The sequence below is a fragment of the Rhipicephalus sanguineus genome, chromosome 1 (assembly GCF_013339695.2).
Source record: "Rhipicephalus sanguineus isolate Rsan-2018 chromosome 1, BIME_Rsan_1.4, whole genome shotgun sequence".
NCBI lineage: Eukaryota > Metazoa > Arthropoda > Arachnida > Ixodida > Ixodidae > Rhipicephalus > Rhipicephalus sanguineus.
In genome coordinates, this window is record NC_051176.1 from 200,222,826 (window position 1) to 200,244,960 (window position 22,135).

Here is a 22,135-nt window from a genome sequence, read left to right on the forward strand (position 1 = left end):
GTTAAAATTAAGCCAGCACTCTACACGCTAACTTGCTATGATTATTGTGATGTCTCTAACGTTACTAGCGTCTCGGGTTACTTTCATACCTCAAGTTTTGAGCATCCAATCAGGGAAGTTATTAGCAGCACAGTGCCATAACCGCTTAACCACTGCGAAGGATCAAAAGTTGAGATCCTTCCTAGATGTATCCAAGACTTTAATACCAAAATATTTTCATGTGACTACGCGCATGGGCTTTATTACAAGCATAACAGTGAAAAGGTCACAAAGAGTACAAACTTATTGGAGTTCTCGCAAAATACACCTGGAATCAGACTGTCAGAAGGTCGCATCATGGCTAACATTGTAGAGAAAAGATGCACATTTCATTCTGTCGCTGTGGCCGGACATGGGTGCCTGGACACCCTATCCTGATATTTTATGAATGGTTACCATTCGGTACATCACAAACTTCTAACGTGCTAAGGTTCCAGTGAGTGATTCGAGAGAACGAGAGAGGGAAAGGGGGACCTTTATTACTGAACGATTTCACTCTGAGTCAACAAGGTCAGAATGCAGCTGGGACCTCGGTCTTGTTGCCGAGTTCAGTTGTCTGGGCCCATTAGCGCGTGTGTTATGTGCACCACCAGGTGCGGCAACAGCCTAAGGCATAGCTGTTTGGGTGGAGCGATAGAGCTCAACCAGCTGTAGGGATGGGGACGCGAGGTGTTTGTGCGAGCTAAAAAGTGTGCGAAGCACAGTGCACTGCAGCATTTCCATTAACTGTATATGGAGAGGGTTGAAGCATTTGCCTCATATTTGACACGCAGGTTTGCCAATTCTGTTCTAAGCCCCGCCACAGTGGTCTAGTTGTTATGGCGCTCGACCGCTGACCCGGAGGTCGCGGGATCGAATCCTGGCCGCGACGGCTACATTTTCGATGGAGGCGAGAATGTTTGAGACCCGTGAACTTAGCTTTAGGTGCACGTTAAAGAACCCCAGGTGGTCGAAATTTCCGGAGCCCTACACTACGGCGTCCCTAATAATCATATCATAGTTTTGGGACGTTAAACCAGATATTATTAAGTGTGTTCTAAGTAAGATATTGGATAGTATTTTTGGGTATCGTGAAGTGTATCCGTTTGTTCGCCACCTTTTCTGATTTTTACCTCCACCTTCTATCTCTTTTTCTTTTCTCTCTCTTGCAAACAGGGTATCAGACTGAAGAAGCCCGCCGTTATTCAACATCAGTTTCACTACGTCAACATTCATGGATGAATGTTGAATGGATGGATGGATGGTGCTGTGTCATGTGCTATCTTTCTTTCTCTCTCTCTCTCTTTCCTCTCCATCTTTAAATCTCCCCCACCCTGTCCCCATGTGTAGGGTAGCAAACAGGTTGTCCTATACTGGTTAACCTCCCTGCCTTTCCTTCTCTACTATTTCTCTCTCTTCATGGATGAATACACGTAGGTGTTTATTCACGAAGCTGTTGATTTCGCTAGAAGTGCGTACGTTTCTCGTCCCCATGATTTTACGTTTGGCAGCGACTAAATACGATCAAACAATCGTCAATGGGGCACGTTATTACGTGCACTATGCGTTGTTTATGAATGCATGCTGAATTTTAAAAAATTATTAGTTTAACAGTGCGCAGTCGCTGATGTTGTTCGATGGTCTAACACCGTGGTCTAGGCTGCTTGGTGGACGGCGTGTGCTGTAGCACTGGCTTACCTTTTCTTGCTCCTTCCACGGCTTCTGTGGTGTTTGCACACGCGTTTAGGCAATGGTGCCGAAACTCACAACAGCTCCAGAAAAAACGAATTTATTGAGGTGTAATTGTCTTCACATATACAAAAAAATCAACGTGACAACATTGGTATACTGAAGGAACCTCTATTCCTTATCGGTGGCTCTTGTTAACACAGCGTATCTGGAATCTTTTTTTTTTAATTCTAAAGAATATCGACATTACTAGGGCGGCCGAGAACAAGTAATTCACTTCTAATAATAATATCTGGGGTTTAACGTCCCAAAACAAGTAATTTACTAATGGTATAAAATAATTCATTATTACGTGATCCAGAACAATGAATTAATTTCGTAACCGGGGTTTTAATCAAGTACGAAGTGCGTCGAGAAATATGCACGACACTTCTGGCATGCGGTTCGTGACAGCTTCTGTACACTTTCACGAATTTTTTCACTTTGAGTCTCTCAAGTTAATGATATACTGCTGCTCCTGACAGTTGCGAGAGCGGCACACTGACCAAGAGACCACAAGCTGAAGCAAAGCACCACAGTCATCCCTGGCACACGTCGTGATTTAAGCGATGCCGTAAGGAAGATGGAAAAACGACCAAGACAAGGCGTCTGTCTGGCTATACTGTCACTTCAACAGGACAGGAAAGAAATGTGGAGCGAAGAGACAAGAGGAGGGCCAATATCTTTGCGGACACTCCGGGCCGACGATACACTCGGAAACATGAAGCTATGTTAGCGTGAGGGGAACGTACGATGAAAGTGAGAGAGAGGACGTCGAAGCTGCTGCCCCTACTCCTCCTTGAGTGTCGTGCTCGGCGCTGGCGCCGTTGTGGTCGGCGGTGCTGTGACCGTTACTTCCTGGACTTCGGACGCAGCCGCACCGCGCCCCAGACCCCTGGCAGGTGTCCTACCCTGGGGCCCAGCAGGAGGCGCTCTAAGGGGACCGCTCTGACCTGGAGCAAGAGGCGCCCTGAGGGTACCGCTCGGACCAGTAGCAGGAGGCCCCCTGAGGGGACCGCTCGGACCAGGAGTAGGAGGCGCCCTGAGGGGACCGCTCGGACCAGGAGCAGGACCGGCCGGTCCTTGGGCGGGACCGGCCGTCAGGGCAGCAGCCGCCGCATGCGCCTGGAGCGTCGGCACCAGCGGCACTGCGCGCTGGATGTCGTTGTCGCTCAAGAACTCTGCGGTGGGGTCACCGATGTTGGCGTTCAGGTAGTAGAAGTCCTTGGCGTTCTGACAGGGTACCGAGTCCTCCTCGTATGCGCAGGTCAGGCTCAGTTGGTTGAACACGGTCTGGTTGCCACACAGGAAGCTGAAGTGCTGCATCTCATGACCAACGGCACCCTCCGGGCCCAGAACGTCGTGGCAGACGTGAAACACCTTGCAGTCGTTGTCCATGTCCGCGTAGTAGCCATCGCCGGGGCACTTGAACGTCGTCTTGACGCTGCCTACCAGGATCTCCGCGCCATCGGGCAGCAAGTACGCCTCACGGCGACGCTGCACACGTCCAGAACTCGATGAAAAAACGCTTGCTCTGCCAGTACCTTCTCAAACGACGTGCGAAAGACAATCACAGCAAACGACCACAGTGCAGTTTAAATTTTATATAAAAGAAAGATTCGAGTGGCGTTGAATGTTTTGACATCTAATGTGATGTTAAAGGGGCCCTGCAACACTTTTTCAAGTAGCCGTGGGATGGCTTCACTAAAGGAGCAGTTTTCATCACGAATCGGCCATCGCAAAAATTTTTAAAATCCGTCCAGTACGAGCGGAGTTACAAAGATTTGTCGGATGCTGCAGTTGCTTTCTCTCTCCTCTCATCCTGACGAAAACGCTGGAAGCTAAGCAGGGAGGAGTGGCACGAGGAAAGAAGGTACGTCACGCGCACCTCGTGACATTGAGCACTTTTTCTTCTCTTTTTTTGTTTTGTTTTGTTTTTAGAACGCGCGGCGTACTTTCAGTGCGATCGCGTGCGCGCGCGGGCAAGTGAAGGCCTCCCACGGCGGCCGCAATAACTACCAAGCACGCCATGTTCAAATCAGCCAATGGCGTGGAAGTTTTGTCAGTGACGCAGTGATTTTGAGTCTATAGCATCACTTGTCGAGAGAAAAGGAAGCGATTTTTAGCTGCCTTTGAGAATTTATTGTAAATCCCAGGCCGCGTGCCGCGCTATAATGTTTGGCTCGCGTGTTCTCGGGAGCCTCGATCACCGATCGGCAGCGTTTTCTGACCATGATGAAAAAGTGTTGCAGGGCCCCTTTAACACCAGAATGTATAAATAATGAAGACATGTCTGGAACGTACTCATTCGTTGTAGTAGTTGGATAAATATTTAGAGCAATGCTACTCCAAATGCTAAAACCAAGCTCCTTTTGATACTCTACTCTCTTGAAATTCTCACTAAAAGCTTATTTAGGTCTTATTAGAGCAAGAATTTCATGGCAAGCACTGCTACTGTTTGTATGCGGCACTCTTTTATATTCGCGCGAATACCGTTAAGCCGTTGATGTAAGTGTCAACAACACTAAGTCTATATTTTCGCTTATTTTATTGCTTTGCTTTTTTCTGCTGGTATTTTGCTCCTACTTGGTCCTGTTTTCCCTCAACTATCTTTCTTTTCTCTAGACAAAAACATACATAGCCTCTATAAGGCAATGCCGCAATCCCCTAAACAGATAATAATAATAATAATAATAATAATAATAATAATAATAATAATAATAATAATAATAATAATAATAATAATAATAATAATAATAATAATAATAATAATAATAATAATAAATGTTGAGGTTTTACGTCACAAAACCACGAAATGATTATGAGGTACGCCGTAGTAGAGGGCTCCGGAAATTTTGACCATCTGGTATTCTTTAACATGTGCCTAAATCTAAGCACACTGGCCTCTAGCATTTCGCCTCCATCGAAATGAGGCCGCCGCGGCCGGGAACCCCCAAAACAGATTAGAAGCCGTCCTCTGCAGTTCATATTATGTAAACCAAGCTTCCACTTTCTTTCTCTAAAATTCAGCTGTTCGCTCTACGGATGAGCTAATATTTTCGGTAGGCTTTAATATGCAGATTTTGCTTTTTTTCTTTCCTTTTTTTTAAAGTTCGGCCAAATGAGTTATAAGGAACACAAGAATAATAAGGTAGGACGCTACGGTTTGCGATACGCTATATGGCATCGAAAAACAGCAAAGACATTGAATATCGATAAAAGCCCAAGAAAAATAAAATATATAAGTACACGTATACCCCACACGTTGAAATGGTAGATAAACTCTCAATACGATGAAAACCTTCACACTTATTAGGAAGAAACCCCGAACAAGCATCTTGAAACTTGAGAACGCCAAACGTTTGAGTACGAACAGCAAATAAAACTTTTGTTGACTCCTCCGCAATCACTGCTTACGGGAGGTTTCATATTGCGCGGTCTAAACATTACGAAGCGCTGTAAAGTTGCTTACCCTCACGCCAGGGTGCGCCGAGGCAACGCCGAGTAGCGCTGCAAAAGATCAACAAAAATAAAAAGTGAGTTGTGTGCTACGGGAAAAAGGGGGTACTGTTTTTTTTTTTTTCCTACTCAGTACAAAATATCAAACACGATTAAATGTATTTCGGCTGTAGCTTCAGCACGCCCATTTCGCAGTGCGTCATGTTTTATTGCATTTGAAGTCAAAACGTGTTACACATAGTGTTTTCGGCATACGACGCTGATGCCGAGCTGTAGTATTCTCAAGAGAGACAAACCAAATGTCCCACATACAATTTTTTTTTTTTTAACTGCTAGTGGCATGTAGCACAAATATGCTTCATCGGCAAGAGGTAACTCTCAGAAGCGCAAGCTATTTGCAGAAGAAATGAAAATGAACGTTCTACTAATAAACGAAGTTTCGCTAAGTTTCACCCAAGCATGCATGCAGACTGTCGTGCAGATTTCCTGCCAGTTTTGTTAGTAGTGAATGCGCTTGCAAACGTTCTAGAGGCAAGTGAGCAATTCGTATCCATAACTCAGGTCGATCAAAGCTTGCCATAGCTTGTCCGATCAAAGAATTGCGCTCAACGGGAGTTGTGCGTTCTTCTGTCCCTTGCCTGATCCCTAGTATACCTTTATCCGCCATCTCCGAAACGTTGCGACTGCGTGAACACATGTGAAATTATCATCAGCGCATCTCAGATCACGTGTATTTTCACTGCGATCTGATAATAAAATGGTTGATCGTCTGGTAGTTTGTATTGCTTTTGTCCCGTTACTTTGGGCCGCAATGAAAGCCGACCGCCACGTTTCAATAATTGAAGTATTTAATCTGAACCCCTGCTTTATTAAAGTTGCATTCATACCTCTCCCCCGATTCTCGCTGCTCTTCCCTCACTGCAACGTGCTATGCATTGCAGTAAAGCGTGAGGGCATGCAAGCGCTTTTTTTTTTTTTTTAAGATGACACAGTTTAGAATGCATGGGAGAATCTCCCTGTGCGGCTGAAATAACTCGGCTCGCGTAAAGACAGAGAGAGAGAGAATGTAAGAAACGCAGGGGCGTTAACCAGATTATAATCAGTTTGTTACCCTAGATGTGTGGAGAGGAATGAGGGGATTAAAGTGAGAGAGAAAGAGAGAGCGCATGCGTCCTCGCAATTTCACAATACAAATGCACAGTCCAGCGTATCTACGGGCGTATCTACAGTACACCATGGAAAACGGAACTGTTAAGAGGCATAAATGTTATACAAAATGAAGCAGTATATCACTTACCAATGACCAGAAGAAATTTCATGATGCCTCTTGCTTTTGTAATGTAGTTTTTGTCTGTAAAGGAAGCAAGGAAATTGAAAGCAATTTTTTTTAGCCCTGGTGAGAGTGAACGCTAATAGGATCGTAATATTGCTTCTAGTCCTTCAGATAGAAGCAACAGAAGCAACAAATAGAAGCAACAGAAGCAAATAGTCCTTCAAATAGAAGCAATTTCTATTTGAATAGAATTCAAATAGAAATTGCTGTATTAGAATATTTCAGTTTTCGCAATATTACTTTTCGAAGTATTTGGCTGCAGAACTTCTGCAGCCATGGTGATGTCGTCATTGGAAGATCCCAGCATCGCTGCTTCCAGACAATTCCAAGGACATGAAGAATTTCTTTAGGGCCTCGTTCAATGGACTGAGGTCAAAAACTTAACAAAAAACTAATGTAGTGGAGTTGGAATAGCGAATCTAAGTGGCGGGACACAGGCGTCGAAGCACTAACCGCAAGAACATTGAGAGAGCCGTGGACAAAGTGGTGTGTATAACTTGAAAGTGGTGTGTCTAACTTTTTTTTTTCATTGTTCTAATTACGCAGACGAGATAGAATTATAAAAATAGTGAGGTCATTGGATGTTTGTACTTCGAAAATGACACCGATAAGCTAGTCGCACTTCATTTATCGCGTCGTGCATTGTTAATTTGTATATATTTCAACTGTTTTCCTCGTGTTCACGCCTTTCGCATCAACTCATATATTTCTATCAGCATTTTCTTGCTCCTTTCTCGAGCCCATGCTGTTTTAGCTTCCAAAGAATTTGTCAAATTCTTATATGTTTTTACTACGCTATGTGGCCCGCGCCCTATCGTCGCGGAAAACAGGATGCCCCTTGGACGACGGCTCTGAAAAGTGCGCCACTCGTCAGTCCGTTTTACTTGTCGGCGGCTTCCTGCTCGCGTTGCGCCGGCACACGGCTGCCCAAGAAGGGCTTCCACGCATGTGCCCGAACCGACACCTGTCGGCCGCAACGTGAATGCTGCGCGGCCGCTCTTCTCCGGTTGCAAACGCGACGCTTTCGAAGGCGCCGCCGGCAAACGGACACGTCTTCGAAATGCTCGCTCATTCTTCATGATCGATCGCGCGTTGAGAACGCCGAGGACGCGCGTAAGACTCCGACTACTTTTGCTCGAGGTAGCCTGATCTGCAGACGGAAGCTGACGTAAGAGGCACGCGCGCACCGCCGGTCGAGTCGAAAAGCCGCCGAGGCTTCCACCTCCGGAGGCAACAATGAAACAAGATGTCATTACGTCACTGCGACCTGCCGGAAATCCCCTTTGCCTAAGGGGGCCGCACCGTACACGACGAGCGAAAATTGCGCCCGTCTCTTGTCAACGCCCCGGAATGCAACCACGCGGAGCTCTGGAGTCCAGCGCGATTTTTTTGTAGTTTTGTTATTTTATTTGTCTTCGGTATTTAACTTGAACAGCTCCTAGCGACAACGCATTGTGTCGCGACCGCAGATTTCATCCGTCTATCCACCTCTCTTATCGCTGAGTTTGGGTGCCGCCTGCACGATAAGGTTAATTGTCTATGAGGTTTTACGCCTTAAAAATAGAACTTTCTTCTCTCTCCTTCTCTCTGTCCGTCTCGGTGATGAATGAGGATTAACATTGACGACATAGTATGATGAAGAAAATTACATTCAGTTGTTTTTTTTTTTTTGTCTGCCTGTCTGTCTGTGTCTGGCCACTACCGGAATGCGGCCGCATAAGTTTGGACTGGAGCCAGCTCAGCACATCCACGCCCCATCTGTAGAGCTACCGCGTCGCATGAAGAACGTGACCCCTGTTGCACTCGAACCATTCTCCCGGCATGTTTGTTAAAGACGATAGTCTTTCTTGGGGAACTTAAACGCAGAAATTTTGGTCTGTCTTTCTGTCTGTCTGTCTGTCTGTCTTTCTGTTTGTCGGCACGTCCCTCGATTCAGCCACTCGGCCAAAGTTGAACCACTTGCCCAAGGGCCAGCCGTCTTGAACTGGTACGGCTGTTCATACTTGTGAACGTTGTCGATCAAAAAGTAAATATCATGCATATCTGAGGTGCAACATCACTAGGTAAGTATTAGGTGGCGTGTTCCTTTAATAGAAAATGCATACATACGTAATTTTAAGGACCCTAGTTTCTTAAGCTGCGCTGAAAATGCATAAGAATGGAAGCTTGAGCGAGTTGGTATGCGTTCATCTTTGTTGAAACAGCGCTCACTAGACGACGACGAAGTAAAAGAAGGCACAGGGCAGGCAGCGCCTGTCCTGTGCCTTCTTTTACTTCGTCGTCGTCTAGTTAGCGCTGTTTCAACAAAGCTGAAAATGCGACTGCGCTGAAATTTGCCTTCCTCCGTGCCCTTCGCACGAGCTCATTGTTGTGTTTCGGTTTCGGTTCTGTATTTTTTTTGTACGTTGTGGTGCACACTTTCGAAGCCTCATTAAGCGTATTTGCCTTCAAGACTGCACAGGGTGTCTTCCTTTTTTCATCCTTGGAGTTGTATTGCAAGGGAACACCACACCGAACATCATTATGCCTAGCATATTTTTTAAAAGAAAACTGAAAGAACAATTATTGTCGCGAATCATTTTCAGCTTCAACAAAACTGTCACGGGCCATGCTAGCTTTGCAACCACGGTATCGCGCTGCTGAGTGTCTTTCGACGGGGGCGAAATGCAAATGTGTTCGTGTACTTAGATTTGTGTGCACTGTAAAGAGCCCCACGTGGTCAAAATTAATGCGGAGTTCCTCCGTGGCGTGCCCGGTAATTATATATTTGTTTGTTTTGGCACGTAAAATCCCAGAATTTATGTTAAACCAGAAGTTAAGTTGAACATATGTTACTTTTCTTTTTTTCGTTGCTCTCTTACGTCACCATAAGCTGTGAAGCCTTGTAAGCGCTATCCAAGTTAGGCGCTCTACATTTGGCTTGCTGTCTCCGTCCGTTCGGCCTGTTACGTCCTCATTGTGTTGTAAGGCCATCTCCATCTTCAGCACTTCTCTCATCATATGACGAATCAAAGCAAAAAATACTAAACTGACAAACAAAGACGACACCGCAGAAGTAGAAAACAATTTTTTTTTTTTTGTAAACGCCACTACATGGGCACTTTATGGAAGTGCTGCTGTCGCAATAAATGGCTTCAGAGCAGGCGAAAATTCTGAAATATGCCTATTTCTGTCTCTCTAAAAAATGTCTTTCGGACACATCTGCATAAGTGTTGTTACATTATCTGAAAATTCTGCATAGTATTCCGCAGGAACCACGATGCCGCCAGTGATCGGCAAGCGTCAAAATGAACGGCAAGGCCTGTATATTTATCATGTCTCGTATATTCTACGGCTAAGTACTCTACATATCGGTGCAGTCCTCCTTCACGGGCATGCAAGGAAAGGCAGGGAGGTTAACCAGACGCACACCCGGCTTGCTACCCTGCACTGGGGAAGTGGATGATGCGGCGAAAAGAGAGACAGAAGAAAAGGGAAAGACGGACAGAATCACGCGCGCACCTGGGGGAGCGCATCAAGTCTACAAGCGGTTCCCCTGACTTGTTGACTTTAAGTACTTCAGTAACGTTTTCGTTGCCTTCTGTGCCTTCGAGACACACGTCCACGGTCCTAGAATCTTAGCTGTATTCGCAAAGGCGCATTCGTTTCGCATCATATTGATGGTTACACCTGTACATGCGACTCCTACGGAACCGAAGGGACAATTGAACACGTCCTGTGCAGCTGCGCTCGCTGTGACAATCAGCGATGCCCGCGCCCTGGATGCTTCTGAACCGAGTGAACTCAAACAATCCTCAGAAACCGGAAAATTCTTAGGCCATAACAAGCGGATTGTGTGTTATCGTGCAGGTAGCACTGTCTTTCTTTTTCCCTTTTTTTTTTTTGCGTTGGACTATCTTTAAATCGTTGCCCCTTAAGGAGAGCAAGTAGTAATTTGAAGCTGGGCTTGCATTAGGGTGCACTTAAAATAGCTTGAAAGACGAGTATGAAAAGAACACAAGCTAAAGTATATACGAGCGCTGCATTCGCATTGTCCATCCGGACTTCCCATTGTATTCTCGTCATAACGTCGTTGCCATCCGGTCAACCACTCATCGTAAGCTTTACCTTTACAATATAGGTCAACGAAAGCGGCGACCTCGTACTTCATTCAAGCGCATGCCACTGAGACAACGTGGTCTTCGGGGACATGGACACTGCGCGATATACCAACCATGCAGCTTTGACACCCTGTTGACAATTCTACCGCACTCATAGATACTAGGAAGTGGGAATAAATTGAAACTTTTTTTATTTGCCACAAGTACATTTCTCATACATCTGCTTAAATTTCCTAGCAACGAAACGAGTGCCATTTCTCGCTACAAATGAACATGAGCAAATCTTAATACCGAACGTACGTTTGTCTTCTTGATCGCGCTTTGTGGGCATTTATACTTTCTCGTTCTCTTTTTTTTCTTCTTTTTTTTCTTCACACTCCTAACCTTTCTAGTTTCGTAAACGGCCGCACCGATCATTCTCCATATTAACCACCAAATCACCGGCCAATCAGTGGGTCCATTAGGAACGTAAATGCGCCGAACAGCGTTTCCGACGCACCCTCGCCACGTCCCGCCCACTGAAAAGTGTGTCACCAGTCCCTACTCGACGGTACACACAACACTGCTAGCGCTCGGTAATTCGCGATCAGTGTACATACGCTCCCTACTCGTACTGCGCTTCATTAGCGTTCACTTTTTAAGGCCCCGCGCGGCCCTGGATTGAACGTAGCTGAACAAGTGCTACAGGCGAAACAAATGATCGCGCCGCGAAAGAGCCTGTTTCCCTGCTCCTTGCGCGAAGGCAAACGAGGCAGGCCCGGCTGTGGAAGCAAGGGGGAGAGAGAGAGAGCGCGGCAACTTTCTCGAGGGCGCCGTTCAATTAGGCCCAGCTTTAACCTCTGCCGCGTTGACCCCACGGTCCCCGACTCGGGGTCGCCCGCTGCCCGTAGTCTCCTCCACCTGTTTCTCTCGCCCCTCGGCTTTGCAACTGACGAGGCATGGATGCCGCCCGGCGCTGGGGCACCCGAATCGAGGACGTGACATGATTGGTCAGCGTCGCCGACATCCGGACGACGCGTGGTGCTGCGGGCCCCACTTTTGTTCTTTCTTTCGGGATTTCTTTTTTTATTTCTCTAATCGTTATACGAAGCGCCAGGCTGAGGGGACAACGAAACGGGGGACGCCTCAACCACGACGCCGCTGTCGGTTGAAGTCGCTCCGATCGTTGACAGGTATGTGCACTTGCATCGCGCAACGCGTGTGCGTTTCGGATGGCCGCGTGGCAGCTCTTCTAATTAATACTTCGCTCCTGTCAGTGGGAACACAGGTGCCCTCTCATCCCTCGATGTTTGCGGAATGAATACTCACTTTGTTCCGTTCTTCAACTCCTCCGTCATCGCGATGGAAGGGATTAGGATGTGAACGCTTGCGCATGTATCCACAGGGGTTATATGCCAGCGCTATGACATACGCGCTCCGTCTTTTTTTTTTTTTTTTTAAGAATGACCACGGCTGTCATTCGTCAATTATAAGCGCGCTGTGGCAGAGCAAACCCTAAATGTTCAGAAAGACGCCAATGGGATTGGCACTGGTTATTTCTTAGTGGCAGCCCTGTCTAGAAGAAATAAAATGTTTTTTTTCTTTTTTTAAAGAAAGGAATTGAACGGAATGAAGAAGACGGGAAAGGTACCAAAGAAAAAAAGAAAACAAACATGTCCACGTTTTGGCCCAAATAGGAGAAATAGCTGAACATTCCTTTCTGTGGTTGCATATGTCAGTCGTAATGTGGAGCATTCACCGTAAAAATCAAGTAACCAAAATAAACGCTGTCTACCTAACTGCAAAGCAAGGACGCAGAAAATTCTATTGTAAAATACCTCAACAACAACCTGATGTTTTATTGATGTTCTAATGTCAACGCCTTGTGATATTAAAAACCAACACAACTTAAAAGAAAGGTAAAAAGTAGCGCAAATCTACGAGAAAATGTATTCACCAAATAAGTAAAAAATGCTCTACATTTTCACTCATTCTGAGCCGAAACACTATTCCATTGCTACTTAAAATGCCTTAACAAATGTGCTGACAGGGGTCTACGTGCATAATGCATTCGAACGGTGCCATACCTATGCCACCATTCCGAAAGTACCGTTTGATTATCAGATAGAGAGCGGGAACCTGTAATCACACATACGTTTGCCTAAACAATCCGCTTGCTATTTCAGTGCTTAAGCTAGTTCGTTGCCCACTACAGTACACTGACAAAAAAAAAATCCTGCGCTCCAAAATACTCGTCCCAGTGAAGAGCTGCAGCCAAGAGTGGTGCAATTATTTCATGATATTTCAGGGCTCTCGTAGCCAGCCCCTCAGGTAATTAATGTTACGTTTGAAACGTTCAGGATATACTCTCTGTAGTCACGATGTTCATTCTTATGTGTACACCTTCTTTGTTCGCTTCCTCTCAATTTCCTTCTAAACACCCCCTTCCTCCAACCTTGTGTGCAAACTGAGGTCTGGTAGGCCATCATATGCCTCTCCTCTATTTAATTTCACCCTCGTCTGTTTCTGTATGTGACAACTATTTATGGTATACGACGTCCGCAGTACACAATCACAATGCAAGAAAAATCACGTCTTGATTTTTCTTGCACACTTGCTTGGTCCTTGCCATTCGGTTTCGTCATCTCGCATAAGTTATGGTAAGTTTATTTCGTGCTGAAAGGACAACATTTACAATAAAATGCGGTGCTTTCTTTTTCAATTGTAAAACAGTTGATGCGTACTATACGCAAAATATCACAGCCCTTCTTTTTTTTGCTATTGTCAAAATTCGGAGGGTTAAATTTGGTTATTGCTGTCTCTCATAAGGACACCTCCAAATACAAAGACCAGCGAATTATTGCCGCACAGTGCCCCAGGAAACCGTCCGTATCTTTAGCAGAAACGAAATATATTATGAAGTGATCGTAATGCTTGCGAAGATGGTTTGAACCGTATTCCACAAAGTGGTGGAAACACTTATGAAACACTTTGAAGAACAGCGTATTGAAGAACAGGTTCGCATTTTCGCTTGAACAGCAGATAATTTGAGCCGAAATAGGAAGAAGTTGTTTGTTTGTCTGAGGGTCGTACAGCACGTGTAAGTCAACAAACATTATTTCCTTTCAAACAGCTACTCGGCGTACACCACCAGAAGCGTAGCAAGACGCTCTTTGGCAGTTCTGCGTACATGCTGAGCGTTTAGATTGAATACATCCGCCCGCCGCAGTAGCAGCATCGCTCAGTGACTATAAACAGCGCTGCGCTGCTGAGCTCGTCGACCGGGTTCGATCAATGCGGTCGCATTCCGATTAGGGTTGAATCCAAAGGCTCTCATTGGGTGAACGTCAAGGAAGCCCCGGTGCTCAAAATTCACTTGAAGTCTCCCACAACGGCGTGTGTGCCTCAAAATAGGGTAGAAGTTTTGAAACGTAAAGCTCTAGAATTAAGGAAGGAAGGAAGGAAGGAAGGAAGGAAGGAAGGAAGGAAGGAAGGAAGGAAGGAAGGAAGGAAGGAAGGAAGGAAGGAAGGAAGGAAGGAAGGGGAGAGAGAGGAATAGCAGGAATGTTAACCAGTCTAGAAAAACTGGTATGCTACCCTACACACGGGAAAGGGATGGGGGAGTCTTAAAGATAGAGGTAGAGAAAAAGAGGTGAGGGGGGTGTGGGAGGGGGGAGCCCGCACGCACAAAGTCATACGCCTCACACTCACGATATCGCCATTGGTCTATAACCGCCGGTGCAAGTCTGATGTCTTCAGGAATTTGAGCATGACCTCTCGCAACGACATTCCAAAATGGTTTGTGCCGTCAGCGGCCTGTAGTCTATGCAAGCTAAAGCGACCGCGAGTGATCGCCTCTGCACATTGTATCGAGGGAAGTCGCAGAAGATGTGCTGTAATGTCTCCTCGCTACCACAGTTGTCACAAAACGAGTTGTCAGCCATTTCGATGAGAAGGGATAAATCCTTCGTGAAGGCCACTCTTAGCCATAAACGGCGAAGCAGAGTGGCATCTTTTCGGCGGAGTCCAGTAGGTGTGTGAACACGTAAAGTGTTCAGGTAGCGGTGGTGCTGGTTGTTCAGTCTACTTGCTGTATGGCAAGTGGAGAGAGTGATTTCTTGTGCGGCCGCTCGAAGTTGGCTAGCAGCATCAGTCTTTCATAGGGTATTACTTAATAATTAGGCGCCCCAGCTGTATAGTCAATAACGAATAAGACAGCAACAAGGAACATAAATGATTAGTTTACTTTTCCTTCATTAAAGCCTAAGAAATTTGGTTTTCTAACTTAAAAAGATAAATCACACGACACGTGCGCGAAGAACCAATGCGTACACCACCCTTATGAAATTTTTCTTTCAATCCACTTGCCAAAGGTTAAGTACGGAATAAATTCCTGCCTATAGCATACGTTCCGTTGTTGCGGATCTCACGTAGCGAACTATGCAGATCAAGCACTGTTTAGTCCCGCTTTTTTGTCCCCGTCAGCGCGCCAAGCTGAAGCAGTGCATTTTGTAGACAGCAATTCTAGCTTGCAGTTTCGTCGTTGCGGTGCCACCGGGCTTAGGCAGTCGGGCTAAGCATTCTAAATAAGTACACAATGTCTTCTCGTTAACTCGGCGTCTAAAAAGCACAGGCACCATGCTTCCTTCCAGCAGCAGTCATGCATAAAGTGTCAGAGGCTAGGATGCGACAGCCATTGCAAAATGTTTCTGAATTTTATTATTCAGAATACCAAATCTGGGCATAAAAACTTGTGTGTTATCCGAAAACTAAACTTAAGCTCCTGGCTTGAATTACAAGGTGTGAGACCGGAATAGATGGTATTCCATTTTGACGCGACCAGCGTAAAAAACACACACAAAGAACAAAAGGAGCGACAAGGATTAGTGCTATAGTACTTGTCGCTCGTTGTGTGTACTGCGTCTATTTCTTGTACAGGTCGCCTCAAAACTGAATTATAAACCTGTTTACTTGTAGCATCGCAGCCTCAGTAGCCTCTCCATTTTCCACAGAGCTCAACCCGGAGCTGCGGACCTGCGGGCTAACTCTCATAGCGGCGGTGAGAGATGCGCCCTTGGACGAGATGTGTGTGCCATACTGGGCGACTCTGCATTCCCGCTTTCAGCAGTCCGTACGCCGGGTTACGCCGGTCGTCGATGGCTGTGCGCCTCTCCTTGACCTAACCAATGTGGGTCGCGCCGAGGACGGCAAGGCGACAAAGGCACGAAGGGGACGTGCCAACGCTTCATGCCTCCTCCTTTGCGCCTATCCGCCGAGGCGAAGCTGCCATTCTGCTAGCATTAAGTCCCGCATATTTCAGTTCAGACCCCGATACAAAGGGCAAACGGCCGAGCGACGCGGCTTCGCAAGATCAAGTACCGATCGTCAGCAAAAAGCGTGAAACGATCGGGACAATGGAATAGGAAGCCAGGTCGCCAACGAGGCGCGCGTGCGGTGGGCGAGGTCACGCTCAAGGCGTGTCGGGATGCCATTCACGACGCCACGCTACGTCGTCCGAGGGGCAGCCGCTTCGCCGGACGTCTCGAAGTGTTGTTTTGGGGCATGGCTCTTCCCTGCCTGTCACTCGCACTGTTCTTCACTGCGACAACTTCTTTGTCTACGGGAGTACGAATGAGGCAAGACGAAAGGACAGAAAAAGCGCCTTCTCGGAACCGCGCGATTGCACTGCAAAGAGCCAAGGAGAAGCCAGGAGCGCGTTTCATATACAATGATATGCCGATATACTCTACTTGAAGTTATGCGAGCCCGAAAAGTGTCTCTTAATTCGTTTTCCCCACTACAAAAGAGGAATGCAACGATCAGTAGCAGAGAGGCTACGTCCAACTGTCGAACACGCTTCCTTGATTTTGTGATTCAGAAATGGCGGAGCAATTTCATCTCTGAAGGACGAATTGGAAAAATAAACCGGTGCAGTGCCCAGTCATATCAAATGGAAACTCTCCGAACCATAGGTCCCTCCTAGACTTCATGGAGGAAACACAGCTGCACCATTTTGTGTAATGTGTATTGATGCCGCAGGGCAAACTAACGCGAATAAAAAAAAATGGAAACTGCACCTGTTTGATCTTTCAGAAAAATTTGAATGGTCAGTGATGCGTTGGAACTTTCTGGAACTTGTGTTCCGCAAAGTTCCCCGCATGCTTCGCTTTTATGTCAAAGAGGTTTTGAAAACCCCGTATGCTTCGTTTTTGTGTCAATGGAATCATATGCTCACAGCGTCACAACTTGCAGCATGCTCCAAGTACGTACTTACATCATCATAACACGTTTTAAGTTGGCATCTCCGTATTGAATTATTGTATGTCAAGAAATTGCTAAGGACGCTAGAGGTACCTCCCTAACCTCGCATTTTAGTATTTCTTACTTCCGCACTAGACTGGCTTGCACGTCGTTCAAAACTAGCGGGAGAAGGAGACCGCGGTACCTTTGCGGAATATGAAAATCGCGAGAAACATTCATTTCACGACTTCTCCCCTCATTCATCAATACAGGCTACAGCTTCGGTACTCGTACGATGAAATAATCGCTGAAGTTTACGCATTGTCTCCAAGAGACAGTTTTAGTTTCTTGAATTATGTGTTGTGAAACATGTTTTCAGGTTGAGGAAGGAAAGAAACAAAAAAGCGGAGGTTAACCAGAAAAGCTTCCGGTTGGCTACCCTACACTGGGGGATCGGGAAAGGGGAATAGAAAGATAAGAGAGAAAGGAGGGAAGGAAAGAAGAAAATGAGCAGTGAATTCCCTGGCGCGTGTGGGACTGCACCACAAGTCAAAGGCGTTCGCACAAGGCCGTCGTCCTCAAGAAGCACAAAAATTGCCTTTGCTGCCTTGTGAGCGGACGAGCAATGTGGACGGCATTCTAGTAGCACCTGCACGGAAAGTGGCCTATCGTCCAATCGTCGCAGCGCGTTAGAAGGTACGTAGTAAAATATGGTCAAAGCAGCGAGAGGGTTTCTCGACAAATAACATAACATTGTGATGTCGAGGGAATTGCAGTCTCACGCAGTTATCACGTAATGCACTACATGCGAAGCAAATTTATGCGCATCCCTTGGCTACAGTCACACCTTAGCGTTGCGAAGAGCTCAACATCACTGTACAAATAAAAATAGCTCGCGAACGCGTTTAACAGACGCATCCTCAGTTGCCGCAATTACGCGTAGACGAAGAGAAGCAACGGGGCGGTCTTCGGCCTCTGTGGCGGTCCGCGGTCTCCACGTAGATTCAAGGTGACCTTGACCACAGAGCATTGGAAGACTTCCTGCACCATGTGTGGTTGCATTAATATATATTTATAAACAACACCTACGATAAGGTACAGTTGCTTCGCTCAAGGACGCGTGCCGTTAAGAGTGATTCATCCTCCAGTTATCCGCAGAAGCACAATAAAGATGGAGGGAGTTGTTCGCCCGCATTAGTCCAATATACAAGCGTGACGATTTTGCGGAATGACATCATCACCGGGTCAGCTTAGCGCCGCGCGAACTTGTTTGGTGTCGGCACGAGCGTAAAACTTAAATTGCGGAACGCATAATTGCGATGCGCACAAGGAGGAAATTGGGACGCGTTAATTGCGGGACTGCTCCAAGCGGAATACTTGGCACGTCCGTTAGTAGATGCTGGCAGAAGCGGCTGTGCTGCTTTTTCCCTATATAGCGCGCTCAGACTATATCGTTAAGGCATTCCAGCAATGATTTCATAAATGACAACCCATAACAGAAGTCTGTTTCTTTCTTCTCTATTTCCGTGTCTTTACCACAACATTCACCTGCCTGAGGGCGCTAAATGTGTGCACATGCGTATACTTAGAGTCGAGTCCGTTCGACCTGTTGACGGTGGACGCAGCATTCTTACGAAAACTCCCTTGACCTTATCGATAACGCGGGAATGTGCGTTGCAGAAATCAACAATAATAACATACAACGCCAACCAAACGACACATTTCAGCACGCTCCAAAAATAACAGACTTGAAAATGTGAACGATAATGAATAGTTAAATAGGTAGGCAATTACGACATTTCTATATGAGGTTGAGGCTATATGTAACGTCAAGGATTCAACTGCTGTTCTGGCCAAGAAATATCGCATCGAACCTCAGCGTGCCGTTCGGTACTTTAGTTGCCACCTCAATCTTACTACCCCTGTATATTCTTTTTGACTGCATTCAGGATAGTTCATATATTCGGTGTTCAGCGCAGAAGCTTATAAAGACGTGGACCAGAGGGGACACACACAAATCCTAACCTTCAATGGTCCTTTGCTTCAAGCCGGAGCTCAAATTTGTACATGAAGTGAAACAACTCAAGGATGCGCAGTGCATCAAAGAAGCGTCCTATATGTTGGACACTGGGCATATATGGGTTAATGATAACAAGAGGAATGGTAGTTCCGTACTTGTTAATGATAACAAAAGCTTGGCCTGGCTTATGAGTACTTGCCGATTCAATTATCAATCTGCAGTCGGATACAGCTTAAGAAGGCAGGAGAAGCCCCGCCCAGATGACCCCGCCCAGCCGAGTGCCTCCGCGACAAAAGAAATAGTCCCGCTCATGTACTCGGCGATGTTCTCCGACAGCGGGATCACCGGCCGTCCGGTGCACATATGTCTAGAGCGCGCACTTCTTGAAGCAGGCTTATGTGCATCCGCCTTAGAAGCGTAAATAAATGCCGCTGCCTTCTCAAGTTGTATCCAACTGTAGTGGTCTTGTCTTTGTGCTGGCGCACAACGAAACACACTTTGAAAAGCGGCCAACAACTACGCGGGCAGCAATGTGCGGCTGACCAGCTGTCACTACATTTCTTTACACTGTTGCAGTGCTCCCTGAGACTATCAGTGAGGCACCGTCCCGTTTGCCCTACGTAGTGTTTACCACACGATAGGGGTACTGGTATACGAAGCCTTCTTTGCAGGACACGTATAACGTTATACGGCAATGGAGAACTTCAACGAGGAAGCTGCCGTATAACCAAATGGGAAGATGGCCGCCAATGGGGAACTTCGCAAAATTATTTTCTTCCTTAAAACAAAAATTGTAATGATAAAACTTGCCATATAAGAAGAACTATTTATTTGATTTCGATTGAAGTATAAAGCTGATTTCTAATTGGAGCACCACGTGGTTTAAATTGCCTCTCAATGTGGACCAAAATGATGATTTTCTCAAGTTTGATTTTTTTCTCGTAAAATTTAGAAACATCAGTGGTCTGAAAATATTTTTAACGCCAAATATACCTTTTGTAGAGTAAGTATTCATCAGTCAAATATTCATATATAGCGCAATATTATAAGGGGGAAAATGCAAACATGGAACATTTTGGCGAATTTTCTGGAGGCGTATATGGCACAAAAAGTTACAGTAATATTATTGAGCTTCAAGCACCTTACACAAACGCCTTTACTTAGTACCTAAACCAAATTTGGTATTGAAACCCACAAACGATACTCTCAGAATAATTTTTCAGACGAACATCACTCAGACGACATTCTGCGAAATTCGGAGAGCTCCCACATGACCAAAATTTTCTTTCTCCGAATTATTCTAGCAATTCACTGTTTTCAATGCAAGAAATCAGCAAGATTTTTTTTCGAGTACATTTGAGATGGTCGTCAAAATGGCTGGGACGTTTGGCGTGGAATGACCCAGGTGTGAGTGACGGAGAGAGTAAATTTTTATCAGATAAAGGCGAAAGCGGGGGAGGGCGGGTAAAATCTTTTTAGATAAGAGTGATGGTGAGAGAGGAAGAGAATATTTTTTAAAGTGTGGTTGCCGGAGGGTGGTTGTATATTTTATAGTTGAGGTCGAACACGTGAAAGTGCGGGCTAGATTTTAATAAATGACGGCGAGGACGAGGGAAGGCGAATAGATTTTTGAACGCGAAAATGAGGCAGATGGAGTAAAATTTTCATAGGTGTGTGCGAGGGCGAGGGAGCGTAGGAATGTTTTCACTTGAGCGTGAGGATAAGGTGAGGACGCAACTCTTGTCATGAGTGCGAGGGAGGAAACTAGGAAAATAAGGGCACTTTTTTTTCCTCCTTTCCTCCCTTCACTTATCTTTCGCGAACACGTCTAATCCCGTTGGCAACTGTCTCCTCTAGTTGAAACGCAGCCAACGGTGTTAGGCCTCGTTGACCCTACATGCCTTTTTATTGTGATAGCAATTATATGGACAGTCTCGGCTGATTTGTGCCGTCGCCGTCGCCGCCGTCATGCACCGTATATATATATATATATATATATATATATATATATATATATATATATATATATATATATATATATAAAAGCCACAAAGAAAAATAATTTAGAAAAACCTCTCGCTTTCCAACGCGCGGCGTTAGACGGTTACGCCACCAACAGTACCGTCTTTCAGCCTGCTAACGGCGAGCTATTTATATACACCATTTCCTTCAGCATGCTTTCCAGGTCACCACATAGATGGCGCGTTGCGCGCTTTAAAGATCGTCGCCCCGCTTCTGCGAACGCCGTTGCTCTTCGCCCTACAGGGCGTGGTCGCCTTCGTGCGCCTATCTCGAGGAAAGAAGGGGGCGGCCGGGGGGGGGGGGGATGGAGCGGGCGGTTGTATGTCTTGTGCTTTCCCTGCGATGTCGGCGCTGAAGTCACAGATAGTACGAAGGTCGCTTCGCTCGCTGCAGCGGCCGCGTTTGCGTAAGGTGCGCGCTGTTCAAACAGAAATAAGTAACAACTGTGACAGTTCGCGCTCGTCCTGTGTGCACCTGTTCGTTTCGTGCGTCCTGCTTTATGTTTGAGCAGTGCGCTTCAAGTGTGAGATAGTTCGCCCTCGTCCTGTGTGCGTTCTTTTCGTGCGTCCTTTGGGCTCGAGTGACGCGCTGGCAATTTCGAGCTGCTTTCCGTTCTTCGCGTTACATTCCAATTGATTGCTATCGCATTGCTATCGCATTGCGGCGAAACTGTGACATTTTTACTACTTCTGTCTTTTTCTCTCGAGCGCACACTCTCAGTGAACGTTGGGCCACTTAAATGGCTGCGCTCTTAAGTTTGTTCTTTTGCTTATTCGGGAACTGGGAGTTCGCTTCCTGGTCGTAGTCCTTCAAACAATTCAAACTATGTGTTATTTCACTGAATCACCCAGCACCTTATTTGGACACGTGTGCTCACTTAACATGAGCGCTAAAATACTCGAGATCTTTCTCATTTTATTTAACAAAAGAGTCTAAAGGTTACCCACGCCTGCATGGCAACATATTTTGATTCACCCATCGTTCATTATTTTTTTACCGCGACACCGGAGGTCCTTAACGTACAATGCTATGTGTTAGTTGATTATTAGAAAACATTTTAGGTTGCTAACACCAAACGTGAATGGGTTAGTGTACTTGATATACGGTGTCAAATAATGGACATCCCTTGCTCGTTAAAGTAGCGTATTAGAGCGAGAAATTGCCTGTTGAAGGTACGTGTGTAGTAGTCCATAGTATCTCCTCGTGCTGCTCCTGGGTATGCGCGCAGAGAGGATC

General features: G+C 46.0%; 1 protein-coding gene across 1 annotated transcript in view; it reads right to left on the reverse strand.

Moving 5' to 3' along the window:
• Positions 1 to 1,804: 1,804 nt before the first annotated feature.
• LOC119405274 (MAPK-interacting and spindle-stabilizing protein-like) overlaps positions 1,805 to 22,135 on the reverse strand; it is a 39,070-nt gene continuing 18,739 nt past the window's right edge. The window contains exons 2-4 of the mRNA XM_037672090.2: positions 6,503 to 6,556; positions 5,219 to 5,256; positions 1,805 to 3,243 (exon numbers count right to left, since the gene is read on the reverse strand). Of these exons, the coding sequence (XP_037528018.1) occupies positions 2,536 to 3,243; positions 5,219 to 5,256; positions 6,503 to 6,524 (768 nt within the window). The 5' untranslated portion in view covers positions 6,525 to 6,556 and the 3' untranslated portion in view covers positions 1,805 to 2,535. The remainder of the gene's footprint in view (positions 3,244 to 5,218; positions 5,257 to 6,502; positions 6,557 to 22,135) is intronic.